Below are 13,671 nucleotides of genomic sequence, written 5' to 3'. Positions count from 1 at the left end.
GGCTACACATTTGGCAGCAGGGTGCTGATGGCATCACATCACGGTGCACCCCCCCCCCACCCCACCCCCTTCGTGACATATTCAGAATTCTACCTGCAAAGAAAACAAATCCAAATTAAAAGTGATGAGAAAAATTAAATTTCACTTTTCTGGATCATGGTGGCAGTTAAATTATTCGGTTATTAAAAAGGGAGAGCACCAACCTAAATACACCTTCAGGGTGTACAGCGATATGGGACAGCCGTGCAGAAATATTCAACATGCTTAAACTGAAATTCTAAAACACCTTTTTTAAACTAAAATCACGCTTTTTACAATCTAAACCACAGAGTCCGTTCTGTAGATTTACTGTAGTAAGTTTTATGTTATCCTCAGTTGTTTGCTTAAAAAAGTGGAAACTGTATTAAATAGAATTGAGTGGAATTTTCTCACTTGTAAAACTTGAAAAATCAGGGTTGAAGTGGAGTAGGAGAAAAGACATTCTTGTTAAAAGTACTTTATTGCTGTGCTGCATAATTCAAATAAAATGATCCATAGTAGTTGCGCTATAATGGCCCTGCAGTCTGCACTGATAATCATTAGAAGCACTTTCCACTTTTTTAAGTTGCCTCGTTTCCAGAAATAGCCTGTTGCATGAAGTGCACACCTGACTGAGTGTATTTATTTGGATTCTTTACGCTTTACACAAATCACTTGCTATGAATTGGAATTGCAGCATGCACATGTTTACAAAGAGCGACCTTAAAATGACGCATCACAACAGCGCATTTACGCACGGTCCGCCTCAGCTCGAGACCGTCTACATGGTTCATTCAGTGCATATGAGCAGGCAGTAGTGGAGGGTAAGCTAATCACACACACAGTGAAGATGTCAAATTGTAATTTATCCGAGAAATGCGTGTTTCCGGGACAAATATTAAGTGCTTATTTGGAGACACGTGTTGCTGGTTTTAAAGGATTTGTTTCCTCGACCAAAGGTCCTTATTTAGTTCACGACCACATCACAGTTTGTTAAGTACAGCAAAGGCTATTTTTGTAAAATATCCAAACTTGTTCCACAGGAGAGACACGGGCACACTGTGACAAATCCGAGGAGTTTTTTTTTTTCCTTTTTAATTTTTTGCGCATCAGAGAAATCGGGGGAATATCTGGCCAGAGATGAACACCATTGTGTTTAACAAGCTGAGCAGCCAGGTCCTGTTTGAGGAGAAGGCGAAAGAGGTGGAAATGAGCAGCAGAAATTATCTAGAAGTCATCGACGGGCAACATGCAGACCTCCTCTCCAGCAACCAGAGCATCAGAGACAACCAGGCCATCAGACACAGGCGGAGCGGGTATGTGGTGCATTCTGTTGACGCTGCTGGTCAGCATGTGTGGCTTTTATGAACATGTGGATTAACTGGAGTCCGGGATTACTGATGAGGAATACCTCTATTTCACGGTCATTTCACTCATCAGAAATTAGCACCCTTAGAGCGTGAACAACAATGGTTTTGTTACCAGAGCTCTGTGGTTATCTCTCCAATTTGTGCGCAAAATTAAGACAGGATAAGAAATATCAAGTTCAGATTTGGCGTCAAATTCCTATATAATTACAATGGTGATCTATGTATATGCATTAGCCTCCTTGAGTTTTAATAGATAACTATTAATGTAATTTTAGATTGATAAAGTCGTTTCTGCAGATGTGCTTGAATTGCGCATTTACACGTTCAAAAATCTGAAATTTACGCGCGGATTAAATATCTACAAGGAAGGTGAAAAACGGTGGCGATTTAGGCTTTACATATCAAGACTAAAACACAAACGTGATCATCCAGTCTGCCTTTTTTTCATGTGGCCTTAATGCAACAGGATCTGATGGATCAGGTAATTAATAATTACCGTTTCCCGATCTGGTCCTCATTTAGGTGTTGATATTCATAGCTAATCTTAAAATGAATAATTTAGGTCAGCCGTTTAGTAGCTTTCTTGTAGAGGTCTCCATCTGTTTCCAATTATTAAATTCACCATTCAACTCTCTGTGTGGTCTAGTCAATCACACAGGGGCCAAGCGTTTTTTTTCCAACATATATTTTTTTTCTAATTTTACCTATCTGGGAGCAGGTGTAAGAAAACATCATGCTATTCTATTATTATTGTCATGTATTATTTGCATGTTTATGCAGAGAGAGAGAGAGATAGATAGAGAGTGCGAGAGAGAGAGAACATAGAGGGATAGCAGGGACCTTCAGATGCCTCCTCAAGGAGTAACTTTCAATAATAAAAAATAATAGGAGTCAATGAACTAATGTGACTGTACTGTGTCACATCGGTGCCAGGGAAGGACATTACATTATTAAACAGAGGTGTGTGCTTGTGTTTGAGGGTTTAAACCAAAGTTCAGAACCCAGAGTACAATGTCCTCTTGGATGTTCATGCTGATCTAGATTACAAGGCAAATATTTGTAGAACATCAACCTCAAGCAGACTTGAGGTTGTACTGAAATATGTTACATCTGCAGTCAGTGGAGCTTTCTGGTGAGATAAAGAGGGGAGCGGAGCACAGCACCATACTGACATCTACAGGTTCATGAAACCTGGAACCAAGGTGAGACTGAATCCTTCACAGACCAGAAACCCAGCAGCCGGCTGTTGACTGAGCACAATGTTTTTGTTTGTTTCATTGCAACGTGTTGGCGGTTTGCGGGACACGCAATGAAAAATAAACTGCAAGTGGCCGTGTATTTCTCTCTCCCTCTGCTTCAGTCTCTCTCTCTGTCTCTCTCTATCTTGCTTTGTCTCTCTCTCTCTTTTAATCCAACCTCTCCTATCTTAATTGCAGTGCTTTGGGTGAGAAAATTGCACACTGTACAGAGTGTTCACTTTATGTGCCATGACAAACAAATTCAGACGACATGCCCGTCCACACTTGCAGCTGCACAACGTTCACTTCAATAAACAACATAATTGTGTTTCTCGTTTATGGCTTTAAACCAGATTTAATTCGTGAATTGAAAAATGTAAATCTAGACTGTTTATTGACATTTAATCTTGATATAATGAACATGGGATGTTAATGATAAATGCAATGCATTGTCGAATCATCTTACACCTATGAAGAAAGGCTCAATCCTGCCTGTTTATTTGTTGGTAGACTATAATTTAAAAAAGGAATTTGTTAAAAGAATAGACACAAATGTACAAACAGTCCAGGCTTAGATAAAAAACATCCTCAATGTCCCATAATTCACAGGGACTAGGGTTGAACCATTAATTGTTTTCAAATCCAGTCGCTAAATCGAATGTGAATATTTAATTTTATGTCTATTTTCAGTGGATTTTTCACTTGTTTTTATTACTTTATTTAACATGATCCTAGAAGGTGCAATATGTTGATGCTGCTATTGAACTGAGGCATATCAGACGTTTCAGTTTAGAGGAAAGTAAAAAAAATATATCAGAATTTTTTTTTTCATCAGTATAACTATAGATTTTGTGATAAATGTTTTGAGTTTGACTGTTCAATGACCCATGCTTATTAAATCAAAAACCCCAATGCTGGCAATTCATATCTATGTTCGCATCCTTGCGTTAGAAAGCCATTTTAGTGTCTCATGTTATAGTGCTCAGTGATTGATGACGTTTAACGCTGCACAGTGAATATTATTTTTTTTAATCACATATTGAAGTGTAAGAACAATTTGATTTTTCCCCCCAAATCGTTCAGCCCTAACATGGACTATAGGTTAGATAATATCTTGTAATAGGTCTGACTTCTAGCTCCAGTGTGGGATCTGGCTCTCATTAGTCCACCTGCTTCTCCGCAGGGGTCGGCCCAGCGGCGGTAAAGTGCGGCACAAGCGCCAGGCCCTGCAGGACATGGCGAGACCGCTCAAGCAGTGGCTCTACAAGCACCGAGACAACCCCTACCCCACCAAGACGGAGAAGATCCTGCTGGCCCTCGGCTCGCAAATGACCCTGGTCCAGGTGAGTCTACTCTCTGGTCTTCATCGCTTGCCTGTCAGGTGATAAAGAAAGACAAAAGTGAGGTATTTCTGAATATTCGTGTGGCTTATTAGTGTGTGATCAGTGAGGAAAAAAGGAAAAATTCGATTTTTGTGGTTGATTTTCTCTCTAATCCGATCCTAAAGCTGTTTTTTACTTGTATTTTTAATAAGAAGGCTGTGAATAGACAGTGTTTATGCATCTTGAGGTGTTTACATTACAGCTCTTGTGCAGTTGTGGTACTTTTGCAGTTCAGTTTTTTTGGAGTTGGACTTGTGACCCCTCTATTTTATCCTTCTCATCATATAGCCAACAAGTAATTTAAGCTTCTCATTTTGTATTTTTTAGAGGTACGGACAAGCAAAACAAATCACAATTAGATTTTTTTTTTAAATGTAACCTCATTTTATGCAGAAGAAATGTATTTTCTTTTTTCTTCTCCTTTGGTTTGTCTCTTAAATCCTCATATTTATCTTAAGACCCTTGATGCCCCAGACCCGCAGGTTGGGTATCACTTATCTACTATAGCAGTAAAAGTAGTTATAAATACAGGTTTCTTATATTTTATACTACTGCATTCTGATAATACAAGACTACGGTGGAGAACTCGGCTGTAGCGGCTGACAAACTGACCGCCGAGAGGAAAACCCAGTGGTGAATATGAGTGTGTTTTGTGTCTGGCACTTGCAGCTGTGTGTGTACAGTATCATCTGGCTGACAAGGTCACTGATATGGCCTCAGAAAGTCTGCGGCGGCTTTTTCGGGCCGCCGGCCACGATGCTTAATCTGGTTCTCATTTTGGGATCCTGATGGAGCTGTTTGTTTTGGTGAGGGCGAGCAGAGTGCAGAGGAATGCTTTTTATTGGACACCGGGATGCTGTGCTGCGAACACACACACTCCGAACCCTCACACACGCATACGTTTAAGCTGACACCCAAATACCAGCAGCAGCGTCAAAGGTCAGTGGATGAGGATGATGACAGACAGGTACTTTTTTTTTTTTTTCATCAAATTTTCCAACATGAAGGAGATTCTTCTTCTTCTGTCAGGACACGTGTGAGTTTTTTTACTATTTATTTTTATTGACCTTTTGTTCTCTATTCACAGAGTTTGTTTTGCTCGACTTATTGAATCTCAGTCAATTGATCAATCAAACTTTATTAACAGAGCACAAAGTGCTGTACAGGAGAATAAGTAAAAGGCAAAGTACATAACTCACACAGGCGTAAAATACAAAAACAAACAGATTAAAAGACATAAACATGAGAAGACCGCTATACAATAAATCAATAAAATCAAAAAAATGAATACTGCATGTCAACATCAGGAGTCGAAGGCCAATGAGAAGAAGAGATTTAAAAACAGACATTTAAGAGGCCTGTCGTATAGTTTCCCATATGATTGATCACTTCAGTCATTTTAACCAGTAAAATGTTCAACATTCTATTTCTAGTTTCTCAAATGTAAAAATATTAGAATAAGCAAATGTAAATCCCATAACAATCGAATATCTTTTGGTTATGTCCTAATGATCCGACATTTCAAGACATTACCTTGAGTTCTGACAACGTTCGGGATATTTTTCACAACTTTCTGACATTTTATAGACTAAACAATAAGAGATTATTGGGCAAAATATTCAACACATGATTAAATATGAAAAAATTGTCAGTTGCAGCCCAAGGTGGCACTCTTTCTTACTTTCTAACTACCTGGTTTCTCCATTGTTTATTCCAAACAAACCAGCGCTGCCAGTAATGTAGGACGCATCACTTCCTGTGCTTTTTCCCCCTGGAAAACACCCACCTGGCACCAGGTGTTTAAAGCAACTAAATCTGTCATGTTTTAGCAAAACAGCTACTTTTTCCCCCCATCTAGACGTTGTAAATTATTTCTTTAAAGTTTGTGCTAATACGTCGTTGCCATCTTTCCGTCTCCGTTGAAATCCCTCGGCGTGCCTGCATGCCGTCTCCTCTACAGTACATAAAGTACAGACAGGAGAAAGCTTGGCTGCCCCGTCCCACCCCTGTTTTTTAATCTCTCTGGGTGTCATCTGAGCAGGCGTGCCATCCTTTCTCCCTTCTCTCACCCCAATGACAGCCCTCTTTCCCCCGGTCCTCATTAGCGAGCCGTCCCACGCCTCGCCTCGTCTCACCTCGTTTTCCCTCCGGCCAAGCCACATGATGCCGCCTTCCCCCTGGAGTGCCACAGCGCTGGGCTCGAGACAAAGGGATGTGGGATGGTCTTAGTTAACAAGAAACACGATACTGGAAGAGGGGATCAAAAAAATAAGTACTCTAGCATAAGGCCCCTATCCCAGCCCCTTCATAAGCCGCTTGAAGTCTATTGAGCATGAAAAGTTATTCTAGTATAACATCTAATGGTCTCCCCTCCCAGTGAAAGGAAGAGCGCCGGCTCAAGTGTCTTTTTTATTGCATCTTGAAGACAGTGTTGGAAAAAATGTATTATTGGATTGAGGCTGTGCGGGTCCAGAATAAGCACAGAGGACGTAGATCTCGGTCGGAACATTAGTTAATGAAACGTTGCATTCCGTGGCTGTTCGGCATTTGGAGGGTGTTAAATGTTTCTAGATGGTGTTGATACAGAAAAGATGCATGCTGGGGTGTCTCTCCAGAGCGTCTGGGATGTTTCTCAAAGCTGTTTCAGAGCTGCTCTGCAACCTGACTCTGGTTCTGTCTTTTGCTTTGGCTTCTCTTGGGTTTTCTCAATGAGACTGATGCTAGGCAGTCGGCAGACGTTTTCATAGTCATGTCTTTGTTTTTGCTATGAATGTGGAGGTGTTTGGAGTAGCACATGTTTCAATTTGCTGTGTCCTCCCACTTCCTTCTATTTCTCTCAGGTCTCCAACTGGTTTGCTAATGCCAGGAGGCGACTGAAGAACACGGTGAGGCAGCCAGACCTGAGCTGGGCGCTCAGGATCAAGCTCTACAACAAATATGTCCAGGGCAACGCGGAGAGGCTGAGCGTCAGCAGCGAGGACAGCTGCTCAGACGGTACAGTTAGAAGAAGCTACTAAAAATCATCATAAATACACATTATCATCATCAATAATCTACTTTTAGGTACAACAGCAGTGTTAATTATCCGATTTTTCTCTGTGACCCTTGTGAAAAATAGCCAAAGGCCGGGTTGTCTCCTTACAGTAGGCTGATGCTGTGCAGAGCCATGTTCTGGGTGTGTATAAATGGCGAGTTTGTGACCCAGCCAAGAGACGCTGAGGCCGGCGGGCTGCGACACGCTGTCATTAGGACACCCCGCTGAGCCAACCTCTGTCTCCCAGCCTGCAATTGAAAATGAGCAGCTCTGTGTCAGCCGTGTATTTACAGCAACTACCTTCTTCTACTCACTGACGGCACTGAAAACATGGTCAGGAAACAAAATAAAAATATAAAACATACATACTCACGCAGTGAGAGAATGAAGAGAAAGGAAGAGCTCTGTGGTGTCAGTAATCTCTAATTACATTTTTTTGAGGAGAGGCCAAACGTGCGGCTAAAAGAGGAATGCGTGTAGGGTGTTTGCATTGTGTTCGCCACAGGCCGCTGTACCACCGGAGGCTTTGTATATCTCCCTGACTCTTCTCCCTGTCACATTATGGTTATGAAGCTACCGCAGCCTGCTCTCACTTCTGACCTATGCGCTAAAAAGCCATCCATTATGTTTTAAAGCTTATGCTTTTGTTCCAAAAGGCTATTTATGGGGCCAGACCTGACCCCTCTGACTCGGCATACATTCCTCTTACTGTCCTGAAATGGTCCAGCTTGTTTTGGATCTGGAGAGGACACGCACTGTCATGGGGGCGTTTTAAAAGGAAGTTTTATTGGAAAAGGTGGCAGACCTAGAGTTTAAAGGACACTATTATGGGATTACAATGATTAGATTTATTATCGCTTTGTGTGGTTTCAGAGGAGATGCTGAGGCACTTGCTGTACTTTCCTCAGACTGCATAGGGGAATGAGAGCAAGTATGCTACCTCCATGTGTTTCTGATATTTGGGAGCTATAATTTTAGACTAAATCAAAAGTCCAACCAGCCCAAATTACAAAATTACAGTCTTGGCAGGGACAGTATCTTGAACTTCTCCTTGATTTCCCTCATGCCAGAGGATGTCTGTTTTTTCAGTACGGTGTTTTATCTCCCCCACCGTTTCTTTCATCAGGTGGAGACCTTTGCTTTAATTCAATCTCTATGGCCCTGCGGCCTGGAAATTATTTATTTCTGCAGGGAAATAGAGGGCGCAATGTGGTACTGATGGAGAGGAAATAGGCTACCATCCGTTATGCTTTGGTAATGCGTCCTAAATCTCGTCTGGGCTTTCTGCTCTTGAGGCGATGCCAACAGTAGGGCAGGAGAGCCAGGTTGAAATCTCCCTGCCCTGGTATTTAGATTCAAGATTAGCTCCAAATAACTAGACTATGAGTCAGCAGGGATGAACATGTTGGTTAGATTTAAACTAGAGCATTTTCTGAAGATAACATGTGTGATTGTTATGTGCTCAGATGCTGATTTTCATGTTTTATTTGTATGATGTCATATACATTTGAAAATTTTTATGTAATGACAGTTTGCAATACATTAAATTATATATATATATAATATATATAATATATATATAATATATATATATATATATATATATATATATATACAATACAATGGCACGAAGGCCTCCATTGGCTTTACAATAACTAATAAACCGTACATGTCATCGTTATGAGCTCATGCATGCTATAATCAACATTCAAACCTTGAATGGAGTTTGTATTGTATACAGGTGCTGAGATATAACTACAATAGATTGCTTTTAACTATTAAAACATTAGTTTTATCTATAGCAGTTATTAACAGTTATCTATAGGAAAAAAACATCCACCCTTTGACAAAGAATTACACATGATTTGACATACATTCAGAAATCAAATGTGTCTTGTTTTCCAGGAATAGCTGCCTACATCTGTTATCAGAAAATGTTGATATGTAAACAGTATATGTAGGTCTTTGAATTCCAGGTGAGAAAAAAGGCACAGAAGGAAAAAAAAGGGAAGAAACATGCAAGGCAACATGAGTGAATGAGTAAAGATGCTTGCTTTTGAAATGTATTTCTGCATTGCATTTTAATTATTTTCTTGTGATTTTCCCACTCGATGGCGTAGACGGGGACAACCCTCAGAGGACACAGAGCGGCCCCGAGGAGCTCAACAAGCCCATGTACCAGAGCGTGATCAAGAAGGAGGGCTCCTCCATGGTGGGCATGGGCATGGGCATGGGCATGGGCATGGCCATGGGTATGGGAGCGGGACTGCGCTCGGCCGCCTCCCTTGCCGAGGACTATGTGTCTCCGCCCAAGTACAAGAGCAGCCTGCTGCACCGCTACCTGAACGACTCGCTGCGCCACGTCATGGTGGCCAACGCCGTCATGGACGCTCGCAAGAGGAACCACTCCGGCTCCTTCAGCTCCAACGAGTACGATGACGAGCTGCTCTCGCCGTCCTCCTCCGAGGCTGAGGCGAATTTTGTTTATCGGGCTGGTAAGGAGCCACATTTCTTGCATTCTTTCCCTTTAAGAGTCTCCCTTGCACACACAACATCCTTCACTTTTGCTCTTTTTTTTGTCCCCTCCATCTGCACATTTTGTTTTAATTCCTGCAGCTAGTCCATTATTTCCAACTGTCTTTCCCTCGCTCTATGTTGCACTGCTGCTGCATGCTCACACTGTTTTCTTCTACCTTTCTACATGTGATGTAATGTTTGGTGTTGCCAATGTGATTCCTATGACTATTGCCTTTAAAAAGAAGAAGAATCCGATTAGATTTAAGCGAACTCAGTGTGTCCAAAACACTCACACGTCCATGTATCCACAGCAGAGAAGCCCTTGTACTGTCTCTTCACACCCTCACACGAGAACACTGGCTGTCTCTCGCCCACTCCAGCCGAGCACAGAAGGAATTCCCTCCAGTCTGCTCCTCTGACCAGGCTTCAGCAGGCCAGACAAAACAAGGCCATGTGGAACATGCTCACTTTCAGACTACTGTTTGGCATGCCTTTGATCCTGCCATGAGGTCCTGTTAAGAGAGCAGGGGCAAATCAAATGGGCTGTGTGGTTGTGTGTGTCGGCAGACTGTTTGTGTGTGATCCCTAAAAGCACACTCTTTTTATTTATTTTTTTAGACAAGGTGAAAATCACCTTGAAAGAAAAGTAATAACCTAATAAACAAAGAGGAATCTCATGATATAGGTCACTTGTCGGTTAGATTATTGCTGTCGATGTCCTTGTCTTCGGCCTCAGAAAAAGTAAAATTCTGTCATTAATGTTTCTGCAGAATGAAAAACACATTCCAGAGCGAGATGAAGCCAGATGACGTGTTTCTTTGGTTTTTATCAAAGCTACAGCTTTATTGTCCCTTTTTGCACAATATCATGTTCTGATTTGGGGTTTTGACACCAACCGTATTGAAATAATCCTTTAAAATACAATACGTCATGTTACGGTCTTTATTTTTAGCATTTTTATTTTGGGACTCTTATTGTACTCAACATTGTGAACGTCAAAATCTATGACAAAAAAGATGAAGTCCAAATTGCAAAATGTAGGAAAAGTAGAGTAGATGTGGACAGGAATACATTATTATGTAATCCCTGTGGATCATATAAGAATTATGTGGACTCAACTAATCGTTTATGATATGTTTAACTATTCAACTTTTTATTTTCAGACAATTTCAGAACTTGTAAATATCAGTTGAACTTTTGTCGCTTTAAATTATGAGTAGAATGAAAGTGTTCACTCAAAAGACCCTGTCTTTTTGATGTGGAGAAAAGAATACATGATGGAAACGTGATATATGTCCTGTTTATGATCACAGTGTTGGGAGCAGGGTCATATTTGGTCTTTGTTTGACTTTTCAGTAACTCGTGAGCTGACATTGAGACAATTATTCAAGATGAGTTCAGTTAATTTGCATTTTCAAGGCTGCAGGGAAACTTGTGTCTTTAAGCCGAACCACCTAAAAATGTTTTATAGTGATGTAATGTCACAGGCGCACTTCACAACCAATTGTGATGATTTCACTTTCATGTTGTGTGAGGGTGCAGATTTGAAGGTGTAGGTAATGGAGTGACGGAGGACGGGGGTTTGTGTGGAGGAAGAGCAGATTTTTATTGTGTTTCATTTAAAGCTCCTCTTATGGACAAATGTGTTTCATATTATCTGAGCGTGGGGTTGTATGAAATGCATCAACGGCTGCGACAGTTATAATCCTCCTGATCGAAGAACTTGAAACCCTGTGACCTGAACGGACGTCAGGCGTTTTCACATCGAAACACCTGCTGGGACTCACAGATGGAGAAGGAAAGAAATAGACGGATAGACCAAGTGAGACTTATAACTCCCTCTACCAGGTTTTAATAAGAGAAATCCCCAAAAAAGGATTAATTCCCCTGGCTGGCCTGCTGTTTTTAATAGAGAGTAACTATTTTATCTCTATGGTTAATATCATTTCTTGGCACTGATGTGTCCCACTTGGATTTCTCATGCTCTGGCACTTTTACAGAAGCGTTACTTTGTTACATGCAAGAGAAGCTTTTGAATCCACACATGGAAAGTTCTCCGAGGCGGTGTTGACTCACGGGATCGAACACCTGCAAGGGCGCTCCGATCCAATCGCCCAGTTGAACAAACGAAACAAAGCAAAGTCGAGAAAATTAAATTGTAATTCCACATCTGATCTCGCCGACACAGACTGAGCAAATGAAAGATGGAGGCAGAGAGAAATCATTTTAAGCTCGGGTTTGCATCATTTCCTCTGTCGATTTTTTTCTCATGTGGCTGCACATTCCAGATATTTTTTTGTAGCGAGTGCATTCCTCTTTTACAAATAGATTAACTGTATTTTAATGAGAGAGAAATGTTTCCCTTGGTAGCAAAGTTCACACAATATCTGCTTATATGAGTAAAACAGAGAAAAAAAGACAAATCAGATGAATGACACGTCTGATATTTTTAGTCAGTACAAAGGAAAAGAATTTGAACTTATAAGAAAGAGCACAAATGGTGTCTCTTTGCACATTCTTTTGACAAATCCATGCCTGTAAAATGATCGGGATTGGTCAAAGCCAAAGTGGCGTGCCTGGCAACCATCATCCCATTGGCTAAAAGTCCAGTAATGGGTCCGTTGGCTGTTGTGGCCGCAAGCCTGAGCCCACAGTGTTATCTGTGACTACAGAGGGCAGTCAGACGTGGCAGGAGATGGAGAGTGTAGATTTACCCCAGTGGAAAACTACACTTCTGCTTGCTTGAAAGGACTCTCTTTCTCTCTCTCTCTCTCTCTCTCTCTCTCTCACACACACACCACACACAGTCGTGTACCATTCACAGGCACATCCAGTACAAACAGCCACATGCACACACACCTACAGCCTAAAGCCTGTGGGGAATTTCATTGAACACAAGGAGCAGTAGAATTCCATCACAAATGCCAGGGGTTTCATGCCAAATTACCCTTTAATGGGATATTAAATGGCAGGAATCTGGCCCACTGTTTTTCTTCTTGCTCCGTACCAGATTTCGCCCCGTCCGACATCATATAGATCATTACACGCCAAATGGCTTCTAACGTTTTTGCGGACGGAGGCTGAGAGATCGCCGTCAGACATTTTACATGAGGTTGACACTGGTTCATTTTCTCAGGGTCTTTCCTTTATGGACTCTGGTTACAGCTGAGTACAGTGGTCTGATGGTGAGTGTAGAATGCGTGCCATTTCTTCGATTGATGTGGAAAAGTACTGATAGCTGAAAGCAAGTCAAGGGCCACCGGGAAGTTTCCAATAATTTGATTTTTCACTGCCTCTTTCAAAAGTGCATCTATCAGATTAAGATAATGAACATTTTTCTGAGTATACAGCCATGTTAGTGGCTCTGTGAGCTAAATGCTTGTCTGAAATGGTCAGAATTAAAATGCTAATTTAGTATCAAACATAATTTTTTTTCCCCTACTGGCCCCCTTAAAGCAGAGTTTTACTGGCCCCTTGTATATTTCTTTGGGCCTGGAAAAAACCTTTTCAAATTATTAATTTATTAATAATGGGCCTGTATACCTGTACATTGTATTCATACAAACAAAAAGCCTATTCTGCATCTACAAATAGAAGTTCAGTTTAGTGTGATTGTGATTCCCAGTTATTATATAGTATGATTAATTTTAGGTGATGTTTTAGGCCATGACACTGCTGCCTTCACTTACTCTTTGTAAACTCGAGGTGTCGAGGATGATGTATGACAATACATCAGTATTGTGTATTTTTGTTGTCGAAGAGCATTGCAGACTTTTATAATATGGTTACGGTATATGTGTTTTAGTTTTTAAATCATGCAACATCGCTTATTGTCGCAATGTTATGAAGAGCAAAAACCATGCTGAACAGGCAAATATGAGATATTTAAAGAAAAAGTGTTTTATTTTAACAAAAGCCATTTGGTATGTAAGTGTGCTTCCTCTTTGTGTTAATATTGTAGTAAGCTGAATATCTTACTACAAGGTCTGGCTAGCCCACACAGCATTCTGGGATGGGACAAAAACATGCTCTGGTTTATTGACATTTCTTTCTAACACAAAGAACACATGAATGTTATGTTACGTAATGTTTGAGATATTTGGATGCCATGA

General features: G+C 41.0%; 1 protein-coding gene across 3 annotated transcripts in view; it reads left to right on the top strand.

Annotated features, from left to right (window-relative positions):
* The window catches only part of mkxa (mohawk homeobox a), a 40,538-nt gene that overhangs the window by 450 nt on the left and 26,417 nt on the right, over nt 1–13,671 (top strand). For 2 of the 3 annotated variants that reach the window (XR_004327446.1, XM_032503587.1), the window contains exons 2-5: nt 1,062–1,334; nt 3,810–3,969; nt 6,849–7,002; nt 9,163–9,537. Coding sequence is in view for 2 of the 3 variants with exons in the window: in XM_032503587.1 (XP_032359478.1) it covers nt 1,159–1,334; nt 3,810–3,969; nt 6,849–7,002; nt 9,163–9,537 (865 nt within the window). In the remaining variant the exon portion in view is untranslated. The remainder of the gene's footprint in view (nt 1–1,061; nt 1,335–3,809; nt 3,970–6,848; nt 7,003–9,162; nt 9,538–13,671) is intronic. The other variant, XM_032503589.1, reaches the window with a different exon arrangement.

The sequence above is a fragment of the Etheostoma spectabile genome, chromosome 22 (assembly GCF_008692095.1).
Source record: "Etheostoma spectabile isolate EspeVRDwgs_2016 chromosome 22, UIUC_Espe_1.0, whole genome shotgun sequence".
NCBI classification, from domain to species: Eukaryota; Metazoa; Chordata; class Actinopteri; order Perciformes; family Percidae; genus Etheostoma; species Etheostoma spectabile.
This window is presented reverse-complemented; position numbering and strand designations above follow the sequence as displayed.